At 44.6% G+C, this 16998-nt stretch overlaps 1 protein-coding gene across 1 annotated transcript; it reads right to left on the reverse strand.

Annotated features, from left to right (window-relative positions):
- Window positions 1-202: 202 nt before the first annotated feature.
- TSPAN15 (tetraspanin 15) lies at window positions 203-16521 on the reverse strand. The gene is made up of 8 exons (XM_053949066.1): window positions 16346-16521; window positions 11955-12140; window positions 9712-9786; window positions 7913-8008; window positions 6082-6198; window positions 3227-3274; window positions 1711-1827; window positions 203-1285 (listed from the first exon to the last, which is right to left on the reverse strand). Exons 1-8 carry the CDS (start codon window positions 16439-16441, stop codon window positions 1133-1135), a joined length of 888 nt encoding a protein of 295 aa, XP_053805041.1. The 5' UTR covers window positions 16442-16521; the 3' UTR covers window positions 203-1132.
- Window positions 16522-16998: the final 477 nt, after the last annotated feature.

Consider the following 16998-nt stretch of genomic DNA (forward strand, 5'->3'; position numbering starts at 1 on the left):
GCAACAAAAAGCAGCAAGGAGAGAATAATGTCAGATGCTGCCCTGTTTTTCTTACTGGAGTGTTCAGAAAATAAGAGATTTATATTCAGGATATAAACCTCCTTTATTCTCATCCTGACTTAGGTTTAATTGAAATATTACGATAATTAGGTTTTGCATTTTGCCTGCAGGCCTGTCTGGGGCTGGAGAGACTGCACAGAAACGCTCAGGACAAAGGAACACCAACAAAAACCCCAGAGCTCTGGGGGGACTAAGAGAAGCCAGGGAGGCACAGATGATCAGCAACTCTCCAAAAACTGCTTGGGCAGGCAGCATCCAATCCAGAATCACAGCTCCTGCTACTTCTACCTTTTGATTCAGCATTTGAGGGACAGGCTTAACTTACATAAGAAAATAAAAATAATTGTAAACAAAATCCATGTGCTTTTTTTTTTTAAAAAAACCCCACTCATTGTTTTTATTTAGACAGTAAATTTTAGAAACATCTTGACATACAGAATTCAAAAAAAAATATAAAGTCATAAATCACCTAGTTAATTTACTAAAGGGAAAAAATACAGTACATCAAAGACTCAAACATCCTGTGAGTTTGTACAAAAGCCACACAGTAATAAACTGCATTAAAAAATAGATCAAGCATTACCTGACTGATTTGACATTGGCATTTGCCCCATTATTAAAAGGCACAGAAGACTGAGCAATGAAAGCGATCAGCATCACATCCATTATTGTCAGTAAATCCATCATGATTAGCATGAAACCTCATTATTAAACACACGTTTGATATTCACCATGTGGATCAGTAAGAAATCTGGAAGGAGAAGAACTGGAAGGAGTAAGAAAATAAAGCTGGAAAAGGACAAACACTTAAATAGGACATCCCGAGGCGCAAAGACACTTCCTAGAAATCGAGGTTCAAATCTTCTCCAGTTTTTTTCTGGCTGTGTCACCACTCAGCAATCACTCAGAAGGAATTTAATGACCCACGGACCCGCGCGGGGCCCCTCCGCCGCGTCCCGGCTCGCACCCGCTGCCAGCTGCTGGCTGGTCCACCGCCCCCACACTCTGGCACAGCCAGCACTCCCCAGAGCAGCTGGGTTTGGGGGATTTGCAGGATTCTGGGCTCCCCGGGTCAGCCCGGGTAACACATGCAGCAGCCGGCTCCGGCCAGGTCGGGGGCAGCCCCGCGGCGCGCGTCCCCAAACAGGCTCTCGCTCAGCTTGTGCTCCGTGATGATGTCCTCCACTCGGGTCACGTACAGCAAGGTCAGCAGCACGCCCAGGAACTGCCAGGGCAACCAAGGCAAGGGCAGCCCCAGTCAGGCAGCGCAGGCAGCTCGCCTCACTGGAGCTTTGGGAAGTCACGCTTGTCACAGATAGGGGAGGACTCAAAAAAAAAAAAAAAAAAAAAAAAAAAAAAAAAAAAAAAAATCCCCCAAGCAAAAGCGAATTGCCTCACCAAATCCTGCAACAGCAATGCTACTAAATTACCAGAACACTAAATTACCTCAGCTTATCAGTTACATTAAATTCAAAAAGAAATCTATTATTATGGTCAAATGGGATTTCACATACTGACAAACGACATGCTTGATTCAAATGCCAGAATGCCACCTCAGCTTATCAGTTACATTAAATTAAAGAAGAAAACTATGGTTATGGTCAAATGAGATTTGACATACTGACAAATCACATGTTCCCCCTCTCTTACCTGGGGCAGCAGTATGCCCAGCAGCACGCCAGCCATGATGCTGTAGTTGTCCAAAAACCAAATGAGCACAGCATTCGTGCACCCTCGGACGTAGATAACGTGCTGAACACTCAAGCGCTGAAAAATATCGGAGTAAGGGTTCAACAGGCAGCTCCACGGGTGTGAGACACACGTGTCAACTCAAAACTCAGGCAGGCAGATGTGGTTTGCCTTCCCACCTCCTTAAACCCACCGAGTTTAACAAAGACCTCATCAGTAACTCTTCCATCTGTTGTTAAGCTGCTCCACACCTCAACAGATTACTCTATTTTTAAAAGTTATTCTACACCCGAGTAAGTCATTTCATTGTCTTAAACCTGTTTGTTGCAGCTATTTTTCAACAAGAAATGCACCCAACTCTCATTTAAGACCACTTGGAAAGTAGAAAAGTCTCTCTTTAGCTTTCATCTCCGCTTCCGAGTTGAAAATACAGCAGTGGAAAAACATAAATTGTGGACCAAATGCTTTGCAAAAAGACCCTAAAAAGGACAGGAACAAGAGGATTTCGGATTCAGTCCTGCAAGCTGTGCTGCTCCGTGACCCCAGCCCATAATATAAAAGCACTTGAGGCTGCAGAGGGTCCTAAGCAGATGAATGGGGTAAAGTTAAGCATAAGCTGAAGTGCTCCGTGTTAGAGCCTGGCTGCAGCGTTCAGGTGATTAAGCCACAAATCAATGAACCTGAATGAAGAGAAGTTGTATTTAAAGATAACCCGTAATCCCAAAAACCAACAACCCAGGCTGGCATTGTGCTCCAAGTGCCTCAAATGAGCTGGGGAGAGGAGCTTTTCCAGACCAGCCCCCCGCCCTGCCTCATCCCAGCACTCCAAAGCCAGGAGTGGAGAACCCAGGGCAGATCCAATTACCGATTTCCCTTCTTAATCACCCTGTAATTACTGCCTTGAGCTGGCAGTCTCTCCTCTGGAGTCACTGGGGCTGTTCCCGAAAGGGAAGGCTGAAGGAGGAGGCCCCATCCCACTCCTGGAGGGAGGAGAAGGCAGCCAACGCAACCAGGGAAGTCCCACTGCTCCTCCAGGTGTACTGTCACGGGCTTAAAAATAAAACTCCCACTCCTGGGATACAAAATACTTAAAAGCAGCTAAGTTGGCTTTTATCAATGCCGATTTTACTCAGTGAGAAACTTTGGCTTTTAAGTACTAAAAGCTTTCCCCAACTCAAGTCACGGCTTCCAATTTTGAAAGCAGCTTTTTGTGCATTAATTGTGCAACTAGCTTGAGGAAGTTGTCAACAAACAAGCAATCAAGGAAAATGAAAATAAGGGAAGACACAAAAATCATACAAGACGAATTTTTTTTCTCATATATGAAAATTATTCCAGTAAAAAAGAACCATTTTAATTGCCGATTTAACTGCCTGGCAGATTAAAGCACACAGAAAACACTTTTATAACAGACCAAAAAAAAAATGCAGAGAAGCAGCACCCTCTGCCATGCCAGGGTGGGCACTGGCTACGTTACCTCTTGGTCAATGGTTTTGTATCCACACATAGTGTTGATAATGTCTGTCTGAAAAGAAAACAACAAACATGAACTGCAGCAGGAAACTAAAATCACAGAAATATTATTTTTACTCTGTGTTCACCCAGCTCACATAAAAGCAATGACAGGGTTATTTCCCAGTCCAACACCAGTTTATACCAGCAGCCCCAATGTCAGATTTAGCTGGAGCTCCACATGATTTTAGAGGAATGAGTATTGTCAGTGTGTCACTGACAATTTGAACAATTTCTATCCAACAAAAGCAAGGTGGCACCAGCAACCAAATCAAGCTGTGACAGAGCTGTGTGACACAGCTGTTTCCACAGAATGAACAGCTGGACTTCCTTTTAAAGCCTTAATAACTTAACACACCTTATTACTAAAACCAGGGGTTAACACGGCCTTCATGCCAAGACGATGACAAATTTAAGCTCAGAAATATCTTCAGTTTCAAATAACTTCCAATACTATGAATGCTTTTTACAACACTAAATTCATTACAATGTTCACACAATACCATTATATACATGAATATAAAACTCATATGCTTAAAAGAGACTGAGTGCTTGCATTCACCACAGATTACTAACATATTTTCTGTAGCCATGTAATGCCTTCTGTGGGTTCCAACGTTCTACCTTGAAAGCCTGGAAAAGCCAACCTGAAAATACTGACCCAAAAATCATGAAAACGAAAATCATCCAATGTAAAAACCCACTGGCATCAAAGGAAGCAGCCAACAAAGCCAAAGAAATGGAGGAAAACGAGAAGTTTTTAAGCCCCCCAGAAAGCTGGGCTCTCACCTTGAACACACAACTGTCTGACAAACAAGGTTCAGCACACTCCTAGAAGAAGAAGCTCGGACTATTCCACAGGGCTGTTGGGAAACTGTGTGGGGTACCCATCTGCCAACCACAGGTAATAAATCCACTTGGAAGTCAATATCAACATTAGGCACCAGCGTGTTGTGTTGGCTGTGGGTGATTTCATGTTCCCAAAAGGGCTGAAGCCTGACTGACTGACACGTGGTCACTCCCAAAATATGTGACCACAAGGAAGGCGGTCCCGTCCTTTAACTTGAAACACAGAATTTGCCAACAGGACATCGTGGCATAAGCAAATGTACATAGAGGAGATAAATGCATTGGAAACAGAGGATTATAGGCATTTGGGACTAATTTCTATCTGCTCCACTAGTGTAAGTCTTTAATAAATAATCTGACATAAACATAGTTCCTTTAGAGCCCCCCCAGAACGAGCTGGCTCGTGCTAGCAGAAGGCTTTTACAGAGGATCAGAATCCAGGCACCGACATTAGCGGGAGTTTTCCATGACTACAAAGCCAATGAGTAATCACAAACCATATCTGTAGCTCTCCAGGACAGAAACCAGCCTGTATTTGGAAGGATTTGTCAAACACACGAGACTGATGCATCTTCTGGTTGTTTTCTCCTGAGGCAGCCATGCACAGCCCTGGTGCTGGCACAGCACAGCTCCAGCACCTCCTGCTGCAGAGCCACTAGCCCTCACCTGCTGCAGCACCTGCACGGACCACACTTCCACCTGGGGCTTCTCCCTGCCTTTCTTTAACTTCCCTGGGCTTAACACTTCATGGGATACAGGCAGCCTAATCCTCCCCTCCCAGCTGTCAGTGAAGCGTACAGAGAATATACTCCCCGTCTTTCTCTGCAGAAGTTTTTATTTCAGTGCTTTCCCTTTCCTGAAGGCAAAATCCTGAGTTGCTCTGCTCCATCCAGCTCCAGGTTCTTTCTCTCAAACAGCTAAGACTCAAAGCATGACCATTCAGCTTTGGTTTCTGAGAATAAATCAAAGCTCATTACAGATTTAAACAGACCCATTCCCACACACCAAAAATGTGTGTGCACATGTAATAAACACCTTCCTGTGATACACATTTCTCAACGACACCTAGGAGGATTACTGATACAACCATTGCATCTATTTTGCCTTTTTTTTTTTTTTTTTTTTAATTAAACAGCCATGCTCAAGGCAGATGTTGAAAGGGCAGCCCAAACCAGGCAGCAGCAGGATATCCATCTTACACACACCCAATCTCTCTATCTCGTGTTCAGACTGGAGATCAAACCCCAGTGAGGCAGGGACTGCCTGTACTGGAGTAGTTGAGGAACAGCTCTTTATCAAATTCAGCATTACGTGCATCCCTCAAATGAAGAGCAGTGAATTACAGAATTAATTAGAACTCATTTGTATGAAAATCAACGCCTGCTCCTAGTGCTGTCAGCACCAGTGAGGACCAGTTCATCACAGACTGAGAAACTGGTTCAGACTCCAGTCCTTCCAGCACTTTAGAGAAAGGAAGTTTTCAAGGATAGGTTGGGACAGACCTGTGCCCACAAGCATGCCCTCACCCTGAGGTCAGCTGCCCACATTTTTGGATTATTCTGGAGATGACAAGGTCACTCTGTGTGGTTTTTAATTCACACAGCAGCTGGAGCACATCACTCCGACCCCCCCCACCCACAGAAACCACCAGGTCCCAGGCTTCCTGGCAAAGCTGGAGCAGCAAACCCTGGGGAAAACACCAGCAAAAACTGAATTTTAAACAGCTCTATTTCGGGCGAGCCATGAGATTAGTGGAGCTCCCAACATCCCTTCTGGGGCTGAGAAGTGGGTCAGTAAAACAGACCACAGCCAACACATCTAATCCATTCTTTTCTCCCTTTCAAGCTGTCAAGACCCACAGATCCATTAGGGGAGGAAAGGACCCATTTTCCTTCACTTCTTACTCCAGACTTCCTAGAGTCTGGTACTTTTTTGAGCGAACACCAGTGATGCTGAGGTGCCAGGACTTACCCTATTTCTGATGCAGCAAGTGTAGGGCACCCCACAAGCCAGTGGTCCTGGAGCTGCACAGTTGTGATACACGTTTTGGGACCAATCTCTATAATCTTCCCCACCACAGCACTTGAACTGTAGAGAAAAAAAAAAAAAAAAAAAAGGACACAAACGAAAATCATCCGTTGTAAAAACCCACTGGCATCAAAGGAAGCAGCCAACAAAGCCAAAGAAATGGAGGAAAACGAGAAGTTTTTAAGCCCCCCAGAAAGCTGGGCTCTCACCTTTAGGTTTTCTCCAACCTAAACAGTTCTTTGATTCCAAAAGGAAAAGGGAAAAACAAATTGTACCTTAAACTCTTTGAACAAGTAGAAAACAAAGAAAGAATAAAACTATTTTAAAAGCCCTGAGCTACCAAAAAATTCTGTCATTTTATCAGCACAGCACGTATGAAAATGTGCATGATAAATACAATTAAAAAGAATTAAAGATACAGGTAATACTCCTCTGTCACCCGCTGAACTATAACCCAGGGTGCCAGAGCAAAGTACCCAGTGCTAAGTTCCACCTCCCATCTTTTCTGAGTTGAAAGATTATCTTTCCAGCTCTGGACATCATTAAGCAGTGTTTTTACATTAATTCTATCTTGACCTGTAATCTACCTCTGCAGTTGTTTTAAGAATTACAACTACATTTCCAACTGGATCTAAAAGACAAAAGCGTTGCTTTAAGGCATCCATTAATCTCACCAAAACATTGTGGCAGTAATTTAGAAGAACTGAAAGCTGCCAAACAAATACTGTAAGTTTACACTGACTTCATATAAATATTCACTTTATAATTCAAACGAAGGGAAAAGGAGGAGCTCATTTAATCACTAACGTGTACGCTCGCTGTACGTACCCATCATTTTGGGCAGTGCATGGAAAATTTAAAGCATTATGAAGTCTAATGACAAAATTTCCTCAGGATGGTCTGCTTCTGACAGACTTTCCATGCTAACTTTGTTTTTCAAAGCAGGCTGCCATCTCCATAACGATGTCCTAGTATATATGTATCACTTCCTAAGTTAATTTTTTTAATAACCATTACTTGGCATGGTCACGGACATCACATGGGCCCTGACATCACATTGCTGAACACTTTCTGCTCCTTCCACAGCCTCTGAACTGCATGGCAGAACTCTTCAATAACCCAATAAACATTTCAACAGATCAGCCTTATTAAAAAAAAAAAAAAAAAAAAGGCTGTGAGGCTGTGAGTCAATGCCACATGTCATTAAGTAATGCCCAGCTGGGCTTACCACAGTTTCTGAATTTTAATGACAGGTAGATGCTCTTCCACTGGTATTTCCTTACAATAAGCACCTTGTTAAAGAGCCCTGTACATGCCCTCGAGCAGCCACACAACAGCCCAGCTGTGGCAGCCTAAATGCCTCCTCATTTCTCTTTATCCAATGCCTCCTGCTAACAAGATGCTTCCCAATCTCCTGGACCAGCCAGCAGAAGCGTTGAGTGCAAGGCCATGGCTGGAATTCAGGCTGAATTCATCTCAATCCAGCTGAGGGGCCACTATAAACCTACAGGTTTGCAGGATCTGACCTTGAGCATTGAATTGACCTGCCAAGGCAAAAGCTGCATTTTGGCCCTCTCTTTTTGCAGCGATGTAAGAGAGTTTTAAATGCCAGCTGGAATGCTGGGTGAGCCCTGACCTCAGCAGCAACACCATAAGAGATGACACACAAGATCTCATCCCCCTCATCAGTAACAACTTGATTGTCACACCACTGGAAAAACTCAATGCTGAGTTAGTCCAAGGAGAAAAAAAAAAACAAAAGCAAACAACAAACCTGCTTTTGAACAGAATCCATGATGTTCTTGAAGTCTAAATCATCATAGTAATTCTCAATTCCTCTTCTAATGTTATCATTTAAAAATTTGATTGTCTAGAAAGCAAAAGGAGAGCAAGATTCATGGGTTGCACAATGGTTAAAGTGACTACTGTAACTGATGAGCACAAAAGAAAAGGCTTTTATTCTTCTTTTTTTTTTAGAGAAAAAACCAAAACACTCATTAAAACCAAATTTTAGCACAGCCCTGCAGGGACCAACCATCTGTTCTCCTCTACGGGAGCAGCCTCACTGCTGGGTTTGGGCTGGCAAGCTCCAGCAGTGCGACACCTCTCACTGCTGAGACTCTCCAAGCAGCTCCCAGAGATGGTCCCATTATCCCTGGGACATGGATATCCCAGGATCCCTGCCACTGGGGACCCTCATCATCTTTTGGATGACAGAGCAGTGGGGTTGGGTGGTGGATCTTGGCACCGTGTTCTGCACCACGCCCCGAGCAAGAAGACTTGACTGTGTCACCACCGTCCATGAATTTTTTATCTTCCATGAAAACTTTCCATTAATTTGATTTTCTAAAGAGTCCATAATTGCTAGATAGAGCTTTATTTCACATGGAGTGGGGAAAAAGGTGTGTTTGTATGTTTTACAGTGGTTGTTTTGAGAAATATGGCAGTGTGGCCATGGCAGATACAAAATGGTGTCTCCTCAGCATGGCATATTAGAAATTAAATCAACAAAGTGTTTTTAAAGTTCAGAAGGCGAGAGAAAAGAGAAAAAATGAAAGAGTATTTAGTTTTCAAGATCCAACACAATCTCTGCACAGCAAAACCAGAAACTCATCACTACCAGAATGTAACAGCTTTCCTTTCAATACAGCTGCTGAAATGGACAAAGCTAAAGCCTTACAGGTCAGAAAACCTGAAATGCACCCACTCATCTTCTCAGTATTACAAACTGCAACACCCACAAACTAACCAGAACAAAAAGGACTATCACATCAGTGATGAGAAATAACACAGAACCCTCCTAGCTGGTCGAAAACCTCATTTAGACTCTACAGATTTGAAAAGGAAGTAGAGAAAGAAATGGGGAAAATGCACATGACATGCAAAACAAGCAGGACATACATAGAGGCTACTACACTAAGCTTCCATAAATACTTTCTTGCTCTCCCCATACTAACCCAAACTTCTCCACTAACCCTGAAAAACAAGGGAACAAAGCTGTCCCTAAGTGTAGCTGTCCTGCTAAAAATCAAAGCATAGACATCTAGTACTTGCCATAGTGAATACATTTATGTTTTAAAGCATTTCTAACTGAAAAAACAGTCTGCTGCTTTCTGTGCAAAAAAATCAAGGGTTGAATACAGTTATAGCATACTTGTCAGGGATGGAGTCTCCTACATAAATTTGTTATGTTGCTCATGGATGTGGGCAAGGAAGAGCTGTCCTTTAACTGAGGCAAAACATTTGGGCCATTAAAAAACAACAGCCTCCAAATCCATCTGGAAATGCCCCAAATTAGCAGTCAGACCCAGTTGGTAAAAGAGAAGAAATCATTTTGTCATCCACGAAGAGCTGGAAACTCATTTTGCCTGCATTGCACATTTGTAGCCGCCAGATTTTCTCCAAGTTCCTTAACCTGGAATTCATCTCCAGAACGGTGGCAAACCCCACTGCTGAACCCTGAAAAGCCTGGACCTGTCTCCAGAGCTCTATCAATGAGTGCTCAGGTGACAGCTTGAGCAGCTGTTATTCAGCAGAGCTCAATCACATCAAAACCTGAAGCAAGCAGCTCACCTGGTTCCTGAAGATCAGGGCCACCACTCCGCCTGTCAGCTCGATCAGCAGGCAGATACCAAGGATGTACATGAACTGCAGGAAAACAAGTGCAAGTGAGTCATTAGACACAACTCCAATTACTCTCTCAATTAGTTTCTTTAAGTCTAGCATTCAATTGCCAGTAGACTTGGCTTTCAGCATGGCATTTTAAAGGAAAATATGAAATTATGGGTTTGTTCTTATGAAACCGTCAGTGTAATGAGAAAGCCTTTTTTCCTCACTTAAATTATTCTGGGTTTTGCCCAATTGGCAAGCATATTATTTTTCTGCTCTGAAGGGACTCAAAACCATTAGATGAAATTTTGCTGCCAAGATAGTGCTTTCCACACCAGCATCCCAGAGAAGCATATTGATGGGCTGCTACAAACCACACCACACTTCACGTTTTTATGCTTCCTACAAAACCAGTTCTTACCTGTTAGCTTTCAATTAGTGGATAAAGCAGCACACCTTAAGATAATCCAAACCACCTTCTTCTACACTGCCAGTGCTAAATCAAAGCAAAATTCCAGGCTTAGTAGCTTTTAATGTGTTGCTTCCCACATTCATTTGCCTGTGCACATACATGTGCTCAAAATGCACTCACACACAACCACGTGTGCATCCATGACTGCCCATCAAAGCGTGTGCAAAACGTGAAAAATACAAAAAAATCCATTGCACTGTGAGAGAGCTGCAGCATGCCAGTACTTGAAATGCTTTTCCAACCCTTCAGGCATAAAAAACAGGTGTTAGGTAAATTTAGGTCTGCTGTGTAACAATGAATTTCATCAGGAGTGAAGTTTTAAGATCCCTTGTCTGAAAATAATCCCCAATGCTCTCCCCTGAAAGCTGCTTTAACTCCTGTGCGCTCGGTGTCAGGAATTCACCAGACAGGTGAATCTTTTCTCCTGCTAAATCTGGAATCAGCCTGGGAAGCTGGCATCAGGGACTTGCTTTGTTCAATACCCAGCTGGGTTTGCCACCAGGATGGGAACAGAAAATGTTCCTGGCATCTGACACACCACCACGCTCAGTGGGAAGAAACCTAAGGAGGGGCTCTCAGTAAAATTCCAAATCCATGGTTATTTCTGGCTTTGCCCTCCATAACAAACCACAAATTTAGCATTTTGTTAGACTGAACTGACATGACAAGGCCAGGCTGGGTTGGGTTTTGAGCATCCTGGTCTAGTGGAAGGTGACCCTGCTCATTGCAAGGGCCCTTCCAACCCAGACTCGGTGCAGGTGGGAACGAAGTTTGCACACTTTAATTTTAATTAGTCACACGTGCACCTTCCATCTGCTACCTCAGGAATTTCCCTAAAATTCAGCTTTTGAGAGGAACTGGGGAGAAAAACCTTGTGCCTTTCATTTCACCCTCAGGGCCCTTCTCTCAAAGGCCTGAGCTCCACGTCTAACGTTGGACACACATTTTCCATCTTCCCTCTGCACTGCACTGCCCAGGGGAGGACAGACAGACTCTGGCCATGTTGGATTATAAGTGATTTTTAGCTTGTCAGCTTTTGCTACACTATACTGTAAATGCTTTAATAATTTAAAATTACCCCTCATAAGTCTTACTACAATGTATCCTTCCTAGTTCTATTTCTCAGAAATACCTAGTCTTATTTACAAAGTCATCTTTTGAAACTTATTTCTATTTCTCTCTCAACAACAGCTGTCTTTATTCTATAACATTTCTAAGTCAACATTTCTTATCTCAAAGCTTACATACAAATACACACCATGTGAACCTTCTGTGAAACTTTAAGAATTCTCTACGAATGCATTTCCCACACGGCCACGCCGGCCTGCCGGACGTCAGCCCGAGCCAGGGCTTCTCCCTTGAGCTGCTTCCCCTGGGCTGAAAGGAGCAGCCAGCTCCAACTGGCACCTGAGCAGCAGAGTTTGCACAAGATACACACTGGCTGATAATAACCCACATTCCTGGTTATTTTCCACAGCACCTTAGCTGCTGGGAAGCTCCTTTTCCCAGCGCTGGGCTCAGACCCTCGCTGGTCCTGTCGCTGGCAAGACCCAATGCTGCTGCTCCCTGAGGGAGGGACCAAGCCACTAAACTCAGGTTTAATGAAAACTTTCAACAAAGCAACCTCGTTAAAATATTTTTCAGTGCAGCCACAGTTCTGGATGTGAATTCAGAGGCCAGTGGAAAGCAAAAGCAACAAGCCTTAGAAACTAGGAATAAAAATTCCAACACTTACTGCTTGCAGAAGGCATAAATTGTCTCTCAGAGAAGCCAGTACACCCACAAAGGATACCAGGAACATTACAATGCCCAAAAGTATTAAAATAATTGCAGGGGCTAGAAAGGCACTTTCTAGAGTTTTGTACTTCTGTCTTTCAATTTCTGCATAAATCCCAACTGCAAGGACGAGGGCCCCGATCACCTGGAAGAGAAACAGAGGAGAGCAGGGATGTTATTTTTTTCTGCCCATAAACATAGAGATGACAGGCTGTGAGTACACAGGAACCTGTCACTGCTCACTTCAGGATTCATTATAAACAATGAAACACCCAAAGCAGGAGTTTGGATTAAAAAAAAAATTTAAAAACCCTCAAAGACTAAAGAAGAAAAAGAGCTGAGTTGGAAAAAAAATGAAACTTGTTCACTTCAAAAATATATTTCATCATGCTTTAACATTCTGGAAGTTAAACTAATCAAAATATACATCACTGCCTGAAATGTAATTTATTATCCATCTGAGATCACATATATAACATATATGAGCAACTGCCATGGCATTAATGACCCTCCTTTGTGTGTCTGTCTGTCCTTCTCTCTGTGTGTATAAATATATAGAAATATATATGTGCCTCTAACATAACCCAGTTTCTCAGCTGATCTGCAAACAGCCTATCTGTCCCTTCATATTAACTCCTACTGTATTTAGGCTCAGTAAATACAGTCAGGTATTTCCTATACCTCCACTCCTCCTGCCATCAGGAGAAAGGCACCAGATTAAAAACTAATTAAAAAACAAACAAACAAACAAGTTTGAAATTATATCACTTCCTTGAGCAACTACAAGATAAAGCTGACAAGTGACATAGGAAGGGACATTTTTCATTTAACAAGGTAAAGATATTTCAATCAAAGTAATTAGATAGGTCTAAATCATTTCGTATTAAAACTACAGTATGCTGCAAATCACTTTGAATTATGCTGAATTAATTAATTAAAATTTTAAAAATAGCCCACAAAATTACAAAAATTGCAGTGGAAGAACTTTGCTGCCGACCCCCAACAGCCAGACACATCATCAGGGAAGAGACCAGACACAAATCAATCATTTTGGCAATCTGATAAACAACACTCCCCTTTCCTGACCTGACATTTCCACAGGAAACACGAGTCTGCTCTCTGCACACCAATGCTTCTTAATTACACTTCTTAATTTTTAATTTCACTTCTTAATTTTGGATATGACACAGCGTATCCCAGACAAAGGGCCAGAGGGACGCACGATGTGAGTTATGAGTCCATGAGCCAAACAGCTGAAATATTTTTTTAATTATGGGATATCTTAAAATAAATAGCAACTTACTGGAAGTTCTTGATTTTCTATGGAAATTAATAATGACACCAAAGGACAATATGTAGGGAATGCCATCAGTTTGTCATTTGAAGAGAGAAAATTCTCAGAAGGGTTCCCCCATAAAAAGGAAATATACTGAAGCTATTTTAAAAAACAACTTAAAATTTGAGCAAATTGAGAGTAACTCCAAAACCAGATTATCCTGCAAATACTGAAGTGTCATTAACAACAATAACTCTTGCCTGGTAGATCCCTTGTTTAAAATTTAAAAAAAAAAAAAAAAAAATGAAACACTGGACACAAAGCACAGGTATTAAAGCTTGATAGGGATTATCAGAATTTCAGAAGAGTGCTGTTTCAAGAGTAGAACTTTTTACTGAAATGTCTTTTTCTTAACCATAGTTTTCTCATCATTACATTTCAATACAAAAGCATTACATTTCAGGGGGTTTTTGACTAAAAGGTGCCTGTAAATCAAATACAAGATACTTTAAGAACTTTAGATACATAAATCATATAGTATCTTTATATACACATATCTTCACCCCATTTGTGCTCCCACACCCTCCAAGACTTATGCTTTCATTATCTTCTATTTTCTTAAGCATCTAACAAAAATCTTTCCAACATTTAACGCGGTCGAACCCACAGCAGCATTCACTCGTGGCAAGCAGATGTGCTACCCCAGCAGCCAGCCCACCCGAGGGAGGCTCTTCTCCTGCCTGTGCTCTCCCTTCCTGTGCCTGGGGGTGGGAACACAGCCCCTGCCTCGGAGCCCAGGGCACACGGGCTGTTTACATCCTGCGTCCTTCACAGCAGCTCCCAGCTTGGCAGTCCAGCTGTGTGCACAGGAAAAATTAACTGCCCTGACTCACATTAAATGAACATCCACCAGCAAACACCAGGGGATTTCTCTGGGGATTTTGCACACACAGAAGCCTGCTTTCCCAAGAGAAAGGAGAAGCATGCATTCATTTATTTATAAGCAGAAGCTTTAACCCTGTATTTACAGTTCTTTTTCTTAAATAAAGCTCAACAACAGCACCTTCCGTTTAAAATGCTGGGTTTTGTTTCAGCTGGGCAAGAAAATTACATTACAGCCTCATTCTGGAAAAGTTACAGTGACGGCTAATTTTTAAAAAGCCCTGGGCGACAGGGGAAGACCACAAGGCCTGTAGCAAACATCCCCTCCGACACTCCCAGCAATGCTTTAATTTCCTTTCTGCTTTGGACAAGGCTGGTATTTAGTTCCTGGTGGTTTAAAGCCATCCTGGGGACTCAAATCTGGGACTTTATCACTCATAAGGTACCAGAGGAACTGCAACAGCAGGGAGGGAACTGAATGAACTCAGCATCCAGCGGGTCAAAGCCCCGAGCATCAGCAGAACATCACAAAGCACCCAATATTCAAGAAAGCCAGCACTCCCACAGCCAAGCTTTGCTTCCATTTACGCCGATTAAAGAAAAAAAAAACCCAAAACAACAAACTCAGCAAGAAGAACAGTGATGAGAAGAGAACTGACATTTACAGCCGATGAGATCTGCTTCGCTAAGCCGCAACAAAAGGAAATTCCGCGAGCGAAGCCCACACGCCTCGCACAACGCGGCGCGTGCTCGGCCCCAGTGCCAGCAGGATGCTGCCCAGCACCAGCCTTCCCAAAACAATTCCCTGTCATTCCCCGTCCTTCCTTCCCCCCCTTGCAGCCCCCATCCTCCCCCCTCCCAGAGCAAACCATCTCCCCCGGCCAACAAATGGAAGCTCTTGTTTATAAACGAGGGCAGAGCATTGAAAATCCAGAGCGAGCAGCTACAAAGAGTAAATAAAATCCTCAGGCTGCCTGAAAGAGGCTTTGTCCTCCCAGGATGGCTTCAGAAGGGCCCTTTCTCTGCCACCAGAGGAATGTTTACATCCCACCAGCGAGGGCCCTTGCTGCCGACAGAAAACACGGAGCACACAACGCGCACGGTCCTCCGCGAAGGACACGCTGCAAAAAAGGGTCTGAAAAATAACACAGCAAATTTGAATTTCCCTTTCTGAAATCACAGCTGCGGAATAGCTGTGGAGGAGCATGGGGAGCACATCAGGAGTCTAAACCCAAGGGTTGGTTTGTCTGCTAAGACAGACAAAAGACACCCGAGATCCCAAAAAGCCTGAATTACACCCGAACACTTTGCGTTTCGATCTTTGTTCATTAATCACAGGGTGAATCTGACACTCACTATCAAACCTAGCAGATCTAAGCCTCTTTTCCCATGCAGCAAAGCAAAAGCCTTATGCTCCCAACCGGTAAATACCGTGTCAGACAAAAACAGACCAGACAAACTAGAACTTAAGCAGCATTTCAAAAGAAAAAGCCAGATGGAAAACACCCTGACATCAGAGGCGCCTGAGCACCTCTGACATCAGCGCCACCTGAAGCCAGCATCTTCCCAGAGCCTGAAAAAGCACCTTTTAAAATCACGGCGCTTACAAAGTGCACTTGCAAAGGGCCCCAAGGGTTCCTTCCAGCCCGGAGGGTGCCTGGTGTGGATGTAGCACATCTCAGCAGTCATAGTCTGGACCCATCACCTGGGACTCTCTGGCTCAACCAAACACCTGGATGAGGACAGCAAGTGCCACACACCTGTAACTCTGAAGCCTGGCAGCCTCACCCTGCCGAAGCTTAGGATGGGACATGCTCAACACACCGAGGAGTGACGCTGTAGGGCAAAGGCTCTATTTGCCCACCTCCCCTGCAGGGCAAAGCTGCATTTCGATACGCACATGAACGATTTTCACCCGCCAAACTTCCAACCCCTGCAAGTCCCCATCCGCCAAAACCAGTTTGTCACTCCCTCGGCGAGGACGGGGCGCTGCACCCACGGCCACGGGTGTGACACCCACGGCCACGGGTGTGCCAGCCGCCAGCTCAGCCGCGGAAACATCCAACCATCCAACCATCCATCCATCCATCCATCCACCGCTCAAGCGCGGAGCCCCGCGCAGGGCGCACCGCGCTCCCCGCGGCGTGCGGGACCCGCTCCGAGCCGCGCCCCCGCGGCCCCGGAGCGCTCACCCAGAACGTGGTGGAGTAGGTGATGAGGCTGAGCTTCAGGCACAGGTAGGAGAGCCGCCCGCAGTAGCGCGCCTGCTCCGGGTCGCCCGCCGCCATCCTCCGCGGCACCTGCGGCCCCGCCGGGCCCTCCGCCCCTCCCCGGCCCGGCCGCGCCGACGGGCGGGCCCGGGAGCCGCTTCCGGCAGCACGGACAGCGCGGGGAGCGGCGGGGCGACTGCCGAGCCGCGCCTTCGCCTTTCTCTTCTTTCTCTTCTTTCTTTTTTTTTTTTTTTTTTTTTTTTTTTTCAATGCCCTCGCCAAACGCCCGCCCGCTCGGTCGGGATTAGCCCCGCAGCCGGAGGCGGCAGGAGAAATAGATCTGGCTGCTCCAACAGGAATCCGGCAGTGCTACGCGCATCCCCAGACCTCTGCCATCGCCATTAAGTCCGCCGGGATAAAAATACGGCCGTGGGAAGGCGCTGCATGGGCGCTCAGGTTTTTGGTGGAGCATCCAAAAACGTGGCAAAGCAGAATCCCTACACCCTAACACAGGCATGAGGAAGCGTTACCAGGGCATTTAGCTCTCTTTGTTTCACCCACGCGATTGCACAGGCAAAGAGGGTCACGTCCTGCCAATAGCAACAGTTGCTGGGCATATTGCACCGGCCACGGTT

This window comes from Vidua chalybeata, chromosome 8, assembly GCF_026979565.1.
Source record: "Vidua chalybeata isolate OUT-0048 chromosome 8, bVidCha1 merged haplotype, whole genome shotgun sequence".
NCBI lineage: Eukaryota > Metazoa > Chordata > Aves > Passeriformes > Viduidae > Vidua > Vidua chalybeata.

Excerpts from the sequence above, each read along its gene's own strand:
- TSPAN15 (XM_053949066.1), bottom strand. The coding sequence starts at position 16,441 with ATGGCGGCGGGCGACCCGGAGCAGGCGCGCTACTGCGGGCGGCTCTCC. Across the intron at positions 8,009-9,711 it reads CCCTGATCTTCAGGAACCAG|ACAATCAAATTTTTAAATGA; the intron begins GTGAGCTGCTTG and ends TTTGCTTTCTAG. Across the intron at positions 3,275-6,081 it reads CTTGCTGCATCAGAAATAGG|ACAGACATTATCAACACTAT; the intron begins GTAAGTCCTGGC and ends TTTTCTTTTCAG.